This window comes from Paramormyrops kingsleyae, chromosome 15 (assembly GCF_048594095.1).
Source record: "Paramormyrops kingsleyae isolate MSU_618 chromosome 15, PKINGS_0.4, whole genome shotgun sequence".
Taxonomy (NCBI): Eukaryota; Metazoa; Chordata; class Actinopteri; order Osteoglossiformes; family Mormyridae; genus Paramormyrops; species Paramormyrops kingsleyae.
In genome coordinates this window covers 2,333,640-2,349,442 of record NC_132811.1, presented here as the reverse complement: position 1 = coordinate 2,349,442, position 15,803 = coordinate 2,333,640, and the positions used below count along the sequence as shown (strand labels likewise).

At 45.5% G+C, this 15,803-nt stretch overlaps 1 protein-coding gene across 3 annotated transcripts in view; it reads right to left on the bottom strand.

The window, feature by feature from the left end:
* LOC111860306 (rho guanine nucleotide exchange factor 18-like) overlaps positions 1-13,285 on the bottom strand; it is a 30,194-nt gene extending 16,909 nt beyond the window's left edge. For 2 of the 3 annotated variants that reach the window (XM_072699688.1, XM_072699690.1), the window contains exons 1-10: positions 13,158-13,274; positions 9,428-9,553; positions 8,770-9,254; positions 8,411-8,573; positions 8,075-8,177; positions 7,861-7,906; positions 7,012-7,056; positions 6,652-6,729; positions 6,325-6,436; positions 5,642-6,059 (exon numbers count right to left, since the gene is read on the bottom strand). In XM_072699688.1, coding sequence (XP_072555789.1) covers positions 5,642-6,059; positions 6,325-6,436; positions 6,652-6,729; positions 7,012-7,056; positions 7,861-7,906; positions 8,075-8,177; positions 8,411-8,573; positions 8,770-9,050 — 1,246 coding nt within the window. In that variant the 5' untranslated portion in view covers positions 9,051-9,254; positions 9,428-9,553; positions 13,158-13,274. Of the gene's footprint in view, positions 1-5,641; positions 6,060-6,324; positions 6,437-6,651; positions 6,730-7,011; positions 7,057-7,860; positions 7,907-8,074; positions 8,178-8,410; positions 8,574-8,769; positions 9,255-9,427; positions 9,554-13,157 lie in introns of all 3 variants that reach the window. The other variant, XM_072699689.1, reaches the window with a different exon arrangement.
* Positions 13,286-15,803: the final 2,518 nt, after the last annotated feature.

The window sequence follows — 15,803 nt, the reverse complement described above, 5'->3', positions numbered from 1 at the left end:
ACCGACCACGGTGAAGATTTCACTGCGCCATCCTACATCTGGGACCTGCTCCTTAAATGAAAGGAGGATGCTGGTACCACGTGACCTCCCTTGGGTGCACCTTCTCCGCTAAAAGGCGCCCTGGGGTGACGTATAGAGTTGCTTCCTTTCTTGATTTATGAAATGAAAGTCAGATCAGGTAACCCAAATATTCAACGTCCTGCTGCAAAAGTGGAGAGATACTCCTCAAATTCCCAGGCTTATTAAAATAAGAAACATTTAGTTTAGTTCACGAAGCCAAGGGAAGGAAAGCATAAAACGCAGTACTCGTACGTTTATATTATAAGCAAGAAGAGAACAGTCTGTCCTGAATACTAATGTCTTGATTTAAGCTCGTTTATCATAAATAACATTTGCTCTTGCAACAAAACGAACGGCAGAATCAGCTGACATTCGCCCGATTACCTTACAGTACTCATATTCTCCAAACTATACGGTCTTTAAAACACCTGATTTGAATAAACCAGTTATTCAAGACCAGTGTTATTTGGCAATTACAGTGCACGATTAAGATAACAACACTTGTCAAATCACGGAATTATAATAAACAGCTTCAAGTAGCTAAAACTGGAATAAAGTAAATTCAAGAATATTTATTCCCTCGGTCGACAAAAAAATGAGAGGGAATAAGAATAAATCCATCGATAAACGAAAATCAATAAAGCGGTATGACACGAGAGCTCCTTCGCAGCTGTCCACCCAGCCACCTGTCCACCCAGCCGTAAGATGTGTCACCTACTAGTTATCCACCTGTAACCTAGTGGACGATGGCGATGTTTTTAACGTGTTGCTGAGGTAGACACGTTTTTCCGAGTGAGCCGGGGGCTGGGAGCAGCGTCTTAGCGACCCCTCCATCAGGCAACGGAGATTTGCGGTTACTGTGACAGGCTGGGCCTGCATGTCAACACCGAGCCCCGCATTCGCTCCGGCGCTTCCGGACGGCCGCTTTCATCCAAAACACACCTGACCCCAAGCCCTTTTATCCCCCCCTCCCCTTGTAAGTTTTAATCCACTGGCTTGTTTACCGACGTTTCCCGGCGGAAGATCCGAAAGCGCAGAGATGACGGTCAGGGCTCGCGCGCCGCGTCCTCGCGGGGTATTATGGGATGAAATCACGGGCACCGCACCGCGCCGCGCCGCGCCGCGCATTCCAAAGGCTCATTCCCTCAGGCGCGGCTCCGCATTTAAAGGCACAGCCACTTTTAACTCCAGACCAGATATTAATAAGCTATTAGCTAGACAAAATATTACTCTCATACATATTGCACAGTACAGTACTGCCAAGTTACGGAAGCCATCCCAATTCCCACCGCATCCCGGACATATATCACAAATATTTTTGTTCCAACTCATCGATCACCTTTCCCTAAAACGTATAGTTGCACTGCTCCTAACGCCAGAGGGCAGTGTCTTTGAAACTCTTAAGTTTGTTTTTTTTCTTGATGGGGAATAAAAAAATAAGCAAAATCCATCCATCCATTTTTAAAATCAGTTGTCCTATTCATGGTTACGGGGGATCCAAAAGCAAAGGGCTCAAGACAGGGAATTGGGCACCAACCCAAACGGGAAGAACATGCAAACTCCACACACAGGGAACCCTGGCGGAGACCTGAACGTTGGTCCCTGAGGTGTGAGGCGACAGTGCTAAACACTGTTCCAGCATGCCATGCAGCTAGCAAAATATGCTTTATATAGTTTTAAAATACTGTTTTACATTTTAAGCTGCAGTATGATACTGAATATTTGCTCTTTTTTTGCAGTGACAGTTAAATTAGTATAGAAGCAAACAGTACCTGCTATGATTGTACGAGTTCAAGTTCTACATATAACGCTCCAGTTGGGAAGAAATGCTAATGTTTAACTTCACAGATAAAAATCACTTTGTGGTTCAGATGTGATAACGGTCCATGAAAAAAACCTACAAAAGCGCCTGTAAATCTGGTACTGTATCTGGCAGATCGTCCTCAAGTAAAATTGTATTTTCTGAATTCATATAAATGCAGCCACGCTAATCTCCAAACAAAATAATCTCATGGCATCAGGGCGACTGTAAACAGACGGCAAATGTTGTGACATCTGCCCACAAGCTGAGAATGAAGACGTCATACACACTGCTAGTACCTTTTTGTAAGGAAACAGACGGATTAAACGATACGGAGCAAATAAAAGCATTTATAACGTGTTCAAATAGTTCAAATCAAATAGGGTCTAAATCTGCAAAAGGTCCAGGCATGATTAGCATGATTCCACGGTCTGAAGAGAGAATGTAAAACTTTTACTCAGACCAGAAAATATGCTGTCAAAGCATATTCCTCCATCTACCGCAACTTCTACAATTTCTGGAATTACTGAATGGATCAACTGGAAAAACGTAGCATCACTTTCTCTTTCGCCCTATGACCAACATTTTCTGTGACTTGATAGTAAGAATTGTAGCAAATCTGTACATGCAGGAATTAAGGGCCACCTGCTGAGTAGGAACCAGTTAGGGTGAAATGGATCCTGCATTTTCAGTCACTGGCACTGCAATGCTAAAACAGAATTTTCAGCAGTATATAGCTCTGAGAGCATGGTCAAAAGTCTCCGTTTCTGGGGGCTGAAAACTCCGGGGTAGTGTGTGTTGTGTATCCCAAGAACTAATACCAAGACCTTGGCATCTGCAGGTGTTTATTAATTCAGCTTATATCACCAACACAACACTTCACACACCTTGTACGCCGAGCCACCCGTTGCTGCTGCATGTATCCCATAAGGGAGTGTGCCTTCTTAAAGGGGCTCAACACATTTGGAGTGCAACCATATATAATACACAATCCACTTGTATTTTAAACAGATCATTTATCACAACGATCTACAGTGTGTACAAAAAGCGAAAACGGAGCTGCATTTTTAAATGAAAACGTAGCAGTGTTGATGTAGCCTTAGCTTTAAACAAACTTTCTTTTGGTGTTTTTCAGGACTACATCTGTTCAGTCCGCAATGCATGTATTTGCACAGGGTGTGTTGAGGAGTATAAAGACAAAGCTACCTTTCATCACAGTGCCTTTAAGGCTTTTGTGGTATTCTCCATGTCAGAGGTTTCCAGTAACATCAAAGAGGTGTGAACTTGAGGACTCCTCTGTAGACGAGTGAAACCGACTCCTGCTGGACTCCAAAGCCAGTTAATAACATGCTACATTGTATCCTCGCAGTCCATTCTATACTCATTGGCCAAAAATGTACTGAACAACACCTTGTTGGTGCATCACTCCATGACCCCTGTCTCCGAGCACCATTCGTCAGCGTTAAATAAATACAGCAGCATGCTGTAAGAGGAAGTGTATTAATGAATCTTATCACCGATACCACATTTGGATCCTGTGGCTCGCAGAGTGATCATATCTCTTTTGGACCCTTGAACAAGGCCGTTAAGCCCCCAAAAATAATGCAGAGGTGCTGCGTAGATGGCCAACTCTGATGCCAAGCCGCTGTATGTGTCTCAAAGGTGACAGAATTACCTGAAAACTAATAATAATAATTGATACTTTATTGATCCCTGTGGGGAAATTGTCTTTACACCTCCCTCAAATCGCTCTTTGTAGAGTAAGCTGTCCGCGAAGGGCAGCCACCTGTTGGGGCGCCCAGGGAGCTGGGGGTTAAGGGCCTTGCTCAAGGACCCGCAGACGTGCTGAGGCTGGGTTTGAACCAGCAACCTTCTGATTACAGGCACACAGGCTTAGCCCACTGGGTCAGAGCTGGGGGTTAAGGGCCTTGCTCAAGGACTCGCAGGTGTGCTGAGGCTGGGTTTGAACCAGCAACCTTCTGATTACAGGCACACAGGCTTAGCCGACTGGGTCACACACTGCCCCCTACAGTAAGTAATTCCTGTACTTCTACAAATGGCAGAATAAAATTTCATCATAAAATGTCAAAACTAGGTCCCTCCCTCTCTATATTGATGGTCCATTTACATTATTGTCATAGAAAGGTTAGGAAGTTTACATGCTGAACCTCCAATGCAAAAAGCAAAAATATTAGCCCTATGAATACTTCCCTGTTATTGTAAACTACGGTAATAAAACTGTAACAAGCCCTCAAACCTTCTCCTTTATGGGACAGGGAAGCACAGGTACAAGTTGAGGAGTGACTCAAAAGAGAAATAAAAAATTTCCCTGAAACCCACAGCACAGCACCAGATCACATGATCCCCAAACGTAAAAGTAACAGCAGTTTAGTGATAAGCTATCAGGATGAACAAAACTGAATATCAAAACAAAGAACACTTCTGTTTTTTTTGGTGAGTGAAGCATAGAAGCCAGAGGAGCAGTTAATGCAGGAAGACCCTGTTACCTCATTACCGTCCCCAGGGACGGATTACGGACCGGGCCAGCAGGGCCGCTGCCCAGGGGCCCTTGGTGTGCAGGGGGCCCGTGGGGCCCCTAGCCCAAAACAATTTGCAACGCTTATCAACAATGTATTTTCGTTTGTCTATTTTAGAGGGCCTACATTCTTTGATCCTCTGCCTACAAGGGCCCCTGACCCTATAGGACCTCTGATGGAAACATGGAGGGAGGTCGTTTGGCTGCCAAGGGCCCTTGAGTTGTGGTGGTGGTGGTGGTGGGGGAAAGGGGGGCCCCCGCGAACGTTTTGCCCAGGGTCCCACACAACCCATAATCCGTCCCTGACCGTCCCCTAGAGCAGCGTTTCCCAGTCCGGTCCTTGGGGACCCGCAGACAGTCCACATTTTTGCTCCATCCCAGGTCGGAGTTGGGAGGAAGTAGAAACATATACTGTCCATGGATCCTTGAGGGCCAGGTTGGGAAACGCTGCTCCAGAAGCAGTCCAGGTGGAGGCAGAAGAATATCAAACAATTGCAAAAGTGCCAAAAAATGAGGGTTGAGCTTATTACGTTTTAATAATAAAGGAAAATCAGCAGCATCTTGGTGCATCTTGTGCCAAAGTGCAGTAAATTACACTGACTGGAAAAGCAACAAGAAACCGTTTAGCCAATCTGTAAATTTAAGATGGCAGTTAAGGCCAATAAGGATTCGTCTTAAAATCTTTTGCACAAAATGTGTTTTAATAACAGACTAGACTATTTTAATATCAATATGTTCTTTCCCTTTGAACTGAAGTACCTTGTAAGGGCATGGATGCTAAAGACCAGGCACAAACACTGCAGTCATCTCAGCACTGAACCTAAATTAAGTTTAACATTTTTAAGCTGCACACTTAATATGAAATTACATCACCCAAAGCTGAGAACTGAGAGAAACAGTAGGTTTGGCAGGAAATTGTCTCATAACAGAAAACAGAGAATGTCCTTCCTTATTTTTTAAAGAAAAAGTCTCCCAGTTTGCGCCCATCGAAGAAATCAAAGGTCCCCCTGTGAGCCGTGTGGAGAGGACAACCCAGTGGCAGGCTGCGGCACTGCATTCACTGTAAGCCTCACAGCCGTGTGAATAGCGCAGCCTGGTGGCGGACTGCGGCACTGCACTCACTGTGAGCCCCACAGTTAGGTACAGAGCGCGGCCCGGTGGAGGACTGCGGCACTGTACTCACTGTGAGCCCCACAGTTAGGTACAGAGTGCGGCCCGGTGGAGGACTGCGGCACTGTACTCACTGTGACACTGCAGCCCATCTCTCCTCTGCAGGGGTTTGTTGCACAGAGAGCAGGTGGCACCACTGGGGACAGTTGCTGGGACCAGCTGGTGCCCATTGCTGAATTCCTTCTCCTTAGAATCCTCTTCCTTGGAATGCTTCTCCTTTAGATCTTTCTCCTTGGAATGCTTCTCCTTTAGATCTTTCTCCTTGGAATGCTTCTCCTTTGGATCTTTCTCCTTGGAATGCTTCTCCTTTGGATCTTTCTCCTTGGAATGCTTCTCCTTTAGATCTTTCTCCTTGGAATGCTTCTCCTTTGGATCTTTCTCCTTGGAATGCTTCTCCTTGGGTTCTTCCTTGGAATGCTTCTCCTTGGGTTCTTCCTTGGAATCCTCCTTGGAATCAGTTTCTCTCCCCTTCTCTTTCTCTCTGTTCTTACCCTGATAACCCAAAATTCACAGCTGCATTTTTAATGCACTACTAATGGTTTACATTAATTCAAAGTTAATATCACACCGCCAATAGTGTAAATTAATTGTGCATTGAGTTAATATGACACTGCATAGACAGACACTCTATAACTTAAAACACATGGTACGTGATATGCAGAAAAGTCATTCATACTGATCTGTTTGCTGCCTGGTCACACAAAGGTAGGGGATCTAAATGACCCCTGTTGGACTGCAGGATGCTCCCATCACGCACCTTATCTTTAATGAAGGATCCAGCCATCCTGTTCCTCAGAGAGCTAAGGGTGCGCTTGACTTTTGTATTGCCTCCCTCCATTTTCTCCGCATGGTCGTCCTCATCGCCGTCTCTGTTGGAACACTGCCTTCATTAATACGCCAAAACTATGGTGATCGTGAACATAAGAGCGCCAGTTATCTTAGCCCCAAAATGAAATGTGATAAATATGATACAATTGAGGCTTTTATCTTGGAAAAGCAAGAGACAGTCATGTGTGTTGGCCTTTAAAGAAGCAGTAGTTAGGGGAGCCTTTGCTGGGACGGAGAGTCTGAAAGGGCAACTCACTCATTGGAGAGAAACTCATACCAGGTGACATTCCCTGAAGGTTCTTTGGCCTCCCTGGACCCAGTTCTTGTCTTGGTTCTGTGGGGGGAGACAGTGTGCAGGGTGGGGGGCAGGGAGGGAGGGGTACCTTGAGTGGCAGCTGCCTTGAGTGGCAGGTGATGTTTACAACTGAAGCTAATGCATGCATTCACAGTTGTGTCACTAACCGCACTTGCGTCAAACACACCGTCGCTAAGTCCTGCTCGCTCCACACTGCGATTGTCTTAAACATGCGCCAAGCAAGTAGCTGTTGGCTAGGGCCCAAGCAGGGCTGTGTTAGGGGCCGGTCAGCCCGACGGAAGCGCTGTTTAGCCTACTTACCCATGGTACTGCTTTAGCTCCTGAAGGACGCTCTGTGCCATCAGCCTAAAGATAAACACAGCAAGGGCTAAGTGCTGCTCCCTGATCTGGGGGTTTCACAGGGTCACAGCGCCTGCCCAACAGCCCACAGCTCCCAGTTACTCCCACTGAAAGTTCTCACTCCCCTTAGCTCAGATCGGAAAATGCTTTCATGTGTTTGTGGTAAGCATCTAATCAGGAATATAGGTGCCTTCAGATTTTAGTGCTTTGTCAAATACTGCCCCATTCCCCAGCTCTGTGCATTTCTAAAACTTTCTGTCATCACTTACGCTGATAACTGGTCATTCACTGGAAGCTCGGCCTAGCTGGCCTGATACCTCTGTCTCCATGTACCACATTGTCTGCCTTGTTTGGGTATCACATTGTGCATAGTTATATATTATTGTGTGCCCCCTGCGCCAATATCAAACTCTCTCCTACACCCATCAACACTATGGACATCCCTGAGAAAGGACATTTCAAATTTTACTAGTAGGCTTATTGGTTATTTTCAGTTTAATAACTAATGTGAAATATGGAGAAAAGCTGCATATGTGGTGTAGAGTTATTGATGTCAGAGGCAGATTACTGACGTCAGAGGCAGACTACTGATGTCAGAGGCAGATTACTGACGTCAGAGGCAGACTACTGATGTCAGAGGCAGATTACTGACGTCAGAGGCAGACTACTGATGTCAGAGGCAGATTACTGATGTCAGAGGCAGACTACTGATGTCAGAGGCAGATTACTGATGTCAGAGGCAGATTACTGACGTCCGAGGCGGATTACTGAACCCTGCTGAGGGCTGCTCTCAGAGGATGTCATACTCACATGTGACTCTGTGCTTCCTTGGTGTACAATGTCTCATCTGGGTCCTCTGCAACACAGGAGCAGCACGGGCCATATTACAATCCCTCCTGACAGCCCGCCCATCTCTATATTAGTCACGGCATTCGCTGACTGTCCCGCCACTCGCAGTGTCCCGCAAGTAGAAGTGGGCTTAAAGTCAGAGGGGAGAAACACAGCTTGTTCCATTAGCACCAACCTCCTGCTGTTCTGGCAACACTCCTGGAAGTTTCCAGCAACACCAGCACGGGACAGTCTGACACCAGGACCTCAGACCCTGAGTATGAGCTCGACCCCAACTCCTGAATCAAACAAATCCAAGACGCAATCAACAGAGTGGCTATACTTCGCATTTCTCCACAGCAGGTGTGCAGCCTTCCATATGTGTATTAACTTTTTTCTCCAACATGCTTTTCAAACATACAGTTATGATCACCAGGATACTGTGTATAACACAATTAAAGGACAACAGATTTGGTTAGAACTACAAGACTAACTTGCAGTAGCAATGTGAGCTAACAAAAAGCAGGTTTACCAGTTTCTTCTGGTTAATTTTAGAGTCTTTTTCAGTTTTCTCATTGGGCTTCCCCTGTGATTTACTGGGGCATTCTGGGTAAGCAGAGTGATGAAGGTGGGATGACTGCTGTAGATCTTCTCTGGCCCAATGACTGTCCATTGCTGGGGTGTCTAAGCTCAGCCTTTAATACACACACACACACACCGAACCAAAACAGAACGGAACCAAAAGATGATAGTTTAATTTCACATGTCATTCTCAGTTGTTTTATGCTGATTTAATTACACCAATATAGCTGTGCAATCAGCACATCTGTGGGAATCATCACTACATGCCCATTAAAATGTGAGGATCAGAGTCCCAGCATGATGACCTACCTCTTCCTTGATTCAGTAGGTGATGAGGGCACCTCCCGTCTGTGTCTCCCTGACATTGCCATGGACCTCACCAAAATGGGGAACATCTCACTGTCTGATTCCATGCTCTCAGCTTGCCGTGGGTCCTTCAGCGTCGCCACGCTGTTGACAGGGGGGGTGATGCTTGTTGTTGGGCAGCACTGAGTCTCCGTGGCCTTGCTGAGGGACAGAGAAATGGGGGTCTCCTCGGGGGGGTAGGAGCCTGAAAGGACGTTAGCGCCACCCAAGTGGCAGAAATACATCCCTGGGCTGTGACTGTCTGTGCTGATAGGAGAACTGCGGATAGAGAAGTAGGAGCCAAGGGAAGTGCAGGCAGAGTCCGCCGCTTCTGGCTGCGAGAAGAAATGTGTGTCCCGCGGGGACCAGCCAAGCCCAGAGACGTCCTCTGCAGTGCCGTCTCCGTCAGATTTGCGGTCCTCGTACTCGTCCTGCCCGCAGAAGCTGTCCTGGAAGTTACAATCCAGTGTTACCTAACATGCCGTTCTCACATGGACGTCAGGAAACATCATCACTGTCACGAGTCCATGGTTACGAGAAGCAGCTGGTGTTATGGTTGAAATTTTGTCACCTCCAAGGCCACTCCGAACCACTGGCCTGAGGGGACCCGGGTGCCACTCACCTCGTCACCTACTCCTCACCAGGCACCAGGTCCCATGCTGCGGCACATGGCCTCCACACAGAAACCTCAGACTCCCCAGCAGAAAGGAGGAACCAACTCTGTGATCTTCCCACAGCATGTACTTCCCTGTCAGTTTCAATGGGGCAGAGTAATCCCATGAGTTGTGTTGGGTCTGCTCTTTATTTTGGTGAGGCACTATCATCTCTTCACTCACAGTAAGAGGACGTGACAAACTCCTAAGACCCTCAACTGCCTGTCTCTTCACTATATACATCAATCCATAGTATGGCTTTAAAACAGCAGCACGTGGGATATTACCTCTGCCCAGTGAACCTGGAAATCACCCACCTTAAGTCACGACATGGGTTTTGTCCAAGGATTAAGGGAAAGGCACTGCTAGGAATAATCATTCACACTAAAGATAACACTTTCTACCCACCAGCTAGGATGGCTGGCTAACTACCATGGCGATCAGTGAGCCACGCCAGCTCTGCACTGCTGGCTACATGCAACATGGCCCATGGCAGCACGATTATGTGTATCAGGTGTGTTAAATTAGGGCTATATCTCTGCAGGGTGATCGATCTCCAGGAACAGGGCTGGGCAGCCTTGACATTAGCAGAGCACACGATCCTTGTTGTGGCTTTGTGTGCAAACCCCCAAACCTCATCAAATACTACTGCTAAAACATTTATGGTATTTGCAGTTCATCCCATATCATTAATTTTCGTTCCATTCGGCTCATATAGTACAATATGTCTGGTCAATATGTCTCGTGTTGAATAGCTATGTTGGCACTGGCTGCGGAAAAGAGATTTAAGTTAAAAAAAAAAACGAAAGAAAGATCTGTATCTTGAAGAGGCGTTTCTTTGACGACGCAAAGCTAAGGAACGATGAAAACCAGATCGCAGATTTGCCTGCAGGTTTAAATTGGCACCAATACTTTCCTCTTTTGGACCAGTCTGAAACGCAACCAGCACACAACCTCAGTGGGAGATGCTCTCCGAACACTCAGTCCTTGTTTGCAGACAGTAATGTTTTCGCTTCATGTACAATCATTATGCTTCAGATGTTATAACAATATCGTTATACGGCTGACCCAAACGCACTGCCACTGCATCTCCGCAGATTTAACTGTGTTTGCGAGGCTCTCTGGACGCGTTAAGTAGATGGCAGAAAGGACAGTGCATCATGTCATCCCCCAACAGTGAAAATGAGACGGATTTTATCCACCGGGGACCTACGAGGGCAGCCTACAGCCAATTAAATATTCTTGTGCCAAATGTTTATCTAAAATACGTGCCCCTGATCGTTAGTTCCCAGAGAAACAGTATCTGACCTATTACTTCAGTATAGCTTACCCACAGCTTGACACATAACACCATACGTATGGTAAGTATGGTAGCTGGTGCTGCTGTACAAACCACTTTGATCTATACTGTGCTTGTCTGTTAATGTGTCAACGCATGTTCTGACCACCCTGCTCTCTGCCTTCCTTCACACATGTCCGGATGGTGCCAGGGGTGGTCATCATCTGAGCTGGAGTCCAGGTTCAGGCCCATTGAAGGGTGACGTCATCTGAGCTGGAGTCCAGGTTCAGGCCCATGGAAGGGTGACATCATCTGAGCTGGAGTCCAGGTTCAGGCCCATGGAAGGGTGACATCATCTGAGCTGGAGTCCAGGTTCAGGCCCATGGAAGGGTGACTTAATCTGAGCTGGAGTCCAGGTTCAGGCCCATGGAAGGGCGACGTCATCTGAGCTGGAGTCCAGGTTCAGGCCCATGGAAGGGCGACGTCATTTGAGCTGGAGTCCAGGTTCAGGCCCATGGAAGGGTGACATCATCTGAGCTGGAGTCCAGGTTCAGGCCCATGGAAGGGTGACTTCATCTGAGCTGGAGTCCAGGTTCAGTCCCATTGAAGGGTGACGTCATCTGAGCTGGAGTCCAGGTTCAGTCCCATTGAAGGGTGACGTCATCTGAGCTGGAGTCCAGGTTCAGGCCCATGGAAGGGTGACAGCGTGGATGTGACTTATGAACTGTAGCGCTGTGGATGCAGCCTTCAACCTGCCATCCTACACAGGCTGATGTGGAGAACTGACTCATTGATGGACCTCGGATCACGGTCTACTCCTGGCTTTTAGCAAGCAAGCCAGCAGGTTTTTTTCTCCATATTTGGAAGTTTTTGGTTCCTCTCCTCTGTTGTCACCTGCTTGCTTTTCTTTCTTTCTTTCTTTCTTTCTTTAAATTCTTTCTTTCTTTCTTTCCTTCCTTCTTTCTTTCTTTCCTGTTTCATATCGTTCTCTCTTAATGATGTTGCACTGCATCACAGCACATACATGTTAAATGCCTTAGGGCAACACTGTTGTGAAAGGCGCTATATAAAAGTACATTGGATTGAATCTTCCAGTGTGTGCAGCACAAATGCCGTCTCTAGATCTGAGCAATAATTCAAAGAAGTGAGAATAAGGAGGGTGACGAGTAGCAGGCGCCGCACCCCTGTTCTTGAGAAACGGCTCATGTCTGCCGTCATGCTGCTGTTGGGCGTCACTGTCTTCCTTTCAACACTCACAACACTTTGCCTCAGTGGCAGCAGCTTCACTGCTTCACTTCCCTGCAGCTGTATGCAGTGCAGTGAAATTTGACTGACTCCACATAATTAGAATTGGTCTCCACTGGCCTCTGATATGCAAAAAGTTGAAAGGACTAACATGCAGCTGAATGGAATGTCTTGATGAATTCCATTCCAGGCCATTGCTAATATCAGGCAAATGAATCCAATTACTTCTGACTACCTCTTTCATCAGTCTTTGCTATATAACATTTATAACACTGCTACGTCTTATACATAATATTTTACAGGACTAAATAAAAATAAATGACAGTGCATCCATTTTAATAAATATGCTGCAGTTCCATATATGATGTCATGTTTTAAACACAATGACTCACTTCCCCTCTAAGACAAAAATGTTAGTTATGCTAGTTACAATGTTACGTAGCTGGATTAAAAAGTATTCGAATTCCAAGTATTATTACTGCCAAAAGCCAAGCAGAAAGGCTTCACAGGAAGAACAGGTGGATTCGAAGGAAGGGGGAAGAAAAACCCCTTCTGAAGGACCACCGTTTCATCCACAGCTTGGGGAAAGGAGTTCAGGAGCTGTTCATGGAGTCCGCCATGAAAGCATGCAGCACCCAGGAATCAGGGGCAGGGAGGAAGCAGAGGGGGAGGGACAGGAGGAGATGCCCGCCGACAACGACAGAGGGGGCACAGGACATCCTCCACGGCTTTGAGAGTTGGAAAGGAAACAGGGAGTGGGGTGGCGACAGACATACGACGGCGTGAGAAGTAAAAGCAGCAGCCAATGGGAAACTGCATAAACACACCGGTAGCAGCTTTCTGTACAGACCTGTGACTTCTTACCATTAAGAAATGCAACGTTTAGGGTGTCACTTTGTGATAAGCCATTTGATCCTAGATCGAGTGTAAGAACGACAAGCACAGTGCCACCTAGTGCCAGGGCCAGGAAATGAAGAATGCCTGGTGTCCCGCTTTGTATTACGTAAGTTAGCTGGCATCCATAGCAATATGCTAAAAACTTGACATGACTAAGAATCTCACCAGCCAAAATAACAGCAAGTGTAGGAAATTCATAACATGCATACAGTTTCCTGGTATTTCATCTTTGGCAAACAGAGAAGATGTTACAAGCGAACAAACAAAAATAAACTTACCAAAAGCTCTTGAATGGAATCACTTATAATGCAGGTCCTGTATGTGCCTTCCTGCAACGGTTAAACTGCCTAAGAGTGCTGGTGTGGAGCTCCTTAAATGAGCACTGGAGCCGAGTGCAAAACCAGCTACCCACAAGTTTTGTACAGGATCTTAACGCAGCTTCCTCTATTCAAGCCAGCAGGTCACACAGACAGAAATACTGTAAAGCAGAACATTATACATCATACATAATTATATAAATATAATTTACACACACACACATACACGTTATATATATATATATATATATATATATATATACACACACACACACACACACACACACACACACACACACACACACATATATATATACATCTGAAGTAAATTAAGATACAACAGCAACACTCATTTCTCAGTTATGGGTTTGCTTCTGCGTAAGACTTAATGTTTCCCATTCCTTTCGTAGGCCACTTGATGCCACTTGATTCTCATTCATGATAAACTGTTGAATAAGTTATCGGTCATCTCTGGCATCATTAGAAAGTTGTTTCTACCCTCTACCTGGCTGGTTTTTGATCATTCCCAGTGTCTCGTGCTTCACATTGTTCTTGTGGGTTACGGTCTTAGAGATTCTGAGCCTGGAAGCAACCTAATATGATACTTTATTATTGATGTTCATGGGGGAAATTCTCTTTATGTCTCCCCCCAACTTGCTCTCTGTAGGTGAGAGCAAACTGACCATGAAGGGCAGCCACCCACAGCAGCACCCAGGGAGCTGGGGGTTAAGGGCCTCGCTCAAGGGCCCACGGATGTTGCCAAGGTAACTTTCTGATTTCTCAAACCGGTAACTTTCTGATCGTGAGCAGAAAAGCTCAGCCCACTGAACCGCAAGCTGCCCCCGGGGTAGAACCTGCCACTCTGTGTAGCCTTCTGCCAACAGAACCAGGATTACTAGGATTTAACAATCTAGATTCTTAAATAATATGGAGCGGTCTCTTAATTTTTTCCAGAGCTGTATATATGTGTGTGTGTGTGTGTGTGTGTGTGTGTGTGAGCAGGTATACTTTACCTTATGGTGGGGAAAACTCAATTTAATAAAGATCTGTGACTGCAATGAAAAAACTAAAAATGCTAAATTTTGTTTGGTTACTTATGGTTATGGTTAGGGCTGGGTAGGGGTTAAGGTTGTCATAGTTAGCGTTAGCATTTTTCCTACAGAAATGAATGAGCGATCCCCATAAAGATATATTTACCTGACGTGTGTGTGTGTGTGTGTGTGTATACATATATACATCACGATATTCCAGTGTAAAAAAATGCCAGGCTTATAACCCTCAGACAGTAGCTTATGAACAGTGTTCAGTGGTTAAAGGTTTTTACACAAACACAAACCCCCCAGGATTGTGTAACAGTTCCTTGTGTTCTTCACGTCTGTGTCATTTTCCTGCAGACCGCTCAATGTCTTCATGCATTGGTTAAGCAGAACTGGGTTGTGGTTAGCTGGTTGAGCCAATGCACAGGTCCTGTAAGTGCAGACTACATGCATGTATGCAGGCGGGAGTGTATGATCCAATTTGTCTTGTTTTTCAGTGTTTCATTTCCTTTTTTCCCCACTTCACCAAATTACTGTCAAAAGCAAAATAAACTTTATCTCAAAAAATCAGGGTGGCATAGTCACAAGAAAAAAGAGCGATTAAATAACAATAATAGTATGTGATTGTGTTCCCAGTGATGGGCTGACATCTCATCTCTGGTGTACCTCTGTCTCGTGCCTGATGCTACCTACGATTGCTTTCAGGCTCGTTGCCACACTTCACCAGATAAGCAAACAAAAGATACATGGATGGATGGACAAAGATAAGCCCTGAGTTCAGTTTTTGGTTTCTGATCAACAAATAAACTTCTTTTGCATATACATAAAACGTAATGAGAGTACAATGGCACATGAAAAAAGGAAGTTAAGCCATGACTGGCGTGATGCACCAGGAGCTCGTCCCAGTGAGAATCTTGCCATGTGCACAAGAGTCCAGGTCAGTTGATCCAAATGAATAAAGAATGCATGACAGGAGCCGTGGAAATCATGAGACCAACCTCAAACATAGTGGAGATCTCAGAAAAACCCAGTAAAAGCCCACTAAAGGAGGACAACTGGGATGAAACCAGGAGATCTGATGACCACTCAAACAAGGATGACAAATATTGTGTAACTGTACTTGAATAGGTTTTTTTTCCTGGATTTGTACTTGAATTTCTGAAATTGTTGCTATATTACTTTCACTTCGCTGCATTTCTAAACAAAACTTTTAGAAAACTTTTCCTTTGATATATTGGAATAATTCAGATTTGCGATAAGATTTCATGCGTGAGAGTCTGAAAGCAGGAGTGTCACGCCAGATGTGTGAGAGACGGAAACCCCGCAGTTACGATGGTGCCTAGACAAAAAGCCAACTTCCGGCTGCTGGTAGAGTGAGTTCCTCTTCGGGGGTCAGAGTTTCCCATATCTTCACAAATGACAAACAAGTTATGCGGTTCACTTGAAATCCTCAATGAAAAACGGAAACTAAAAGAAAATACTTCTTAAATATGGAAGCACAAGACAATGCAAGAAACTTTGTTTCCGTGTTTTCCTGGGTCACAGAGAATAATGCCTTAAGGGTTTCTAT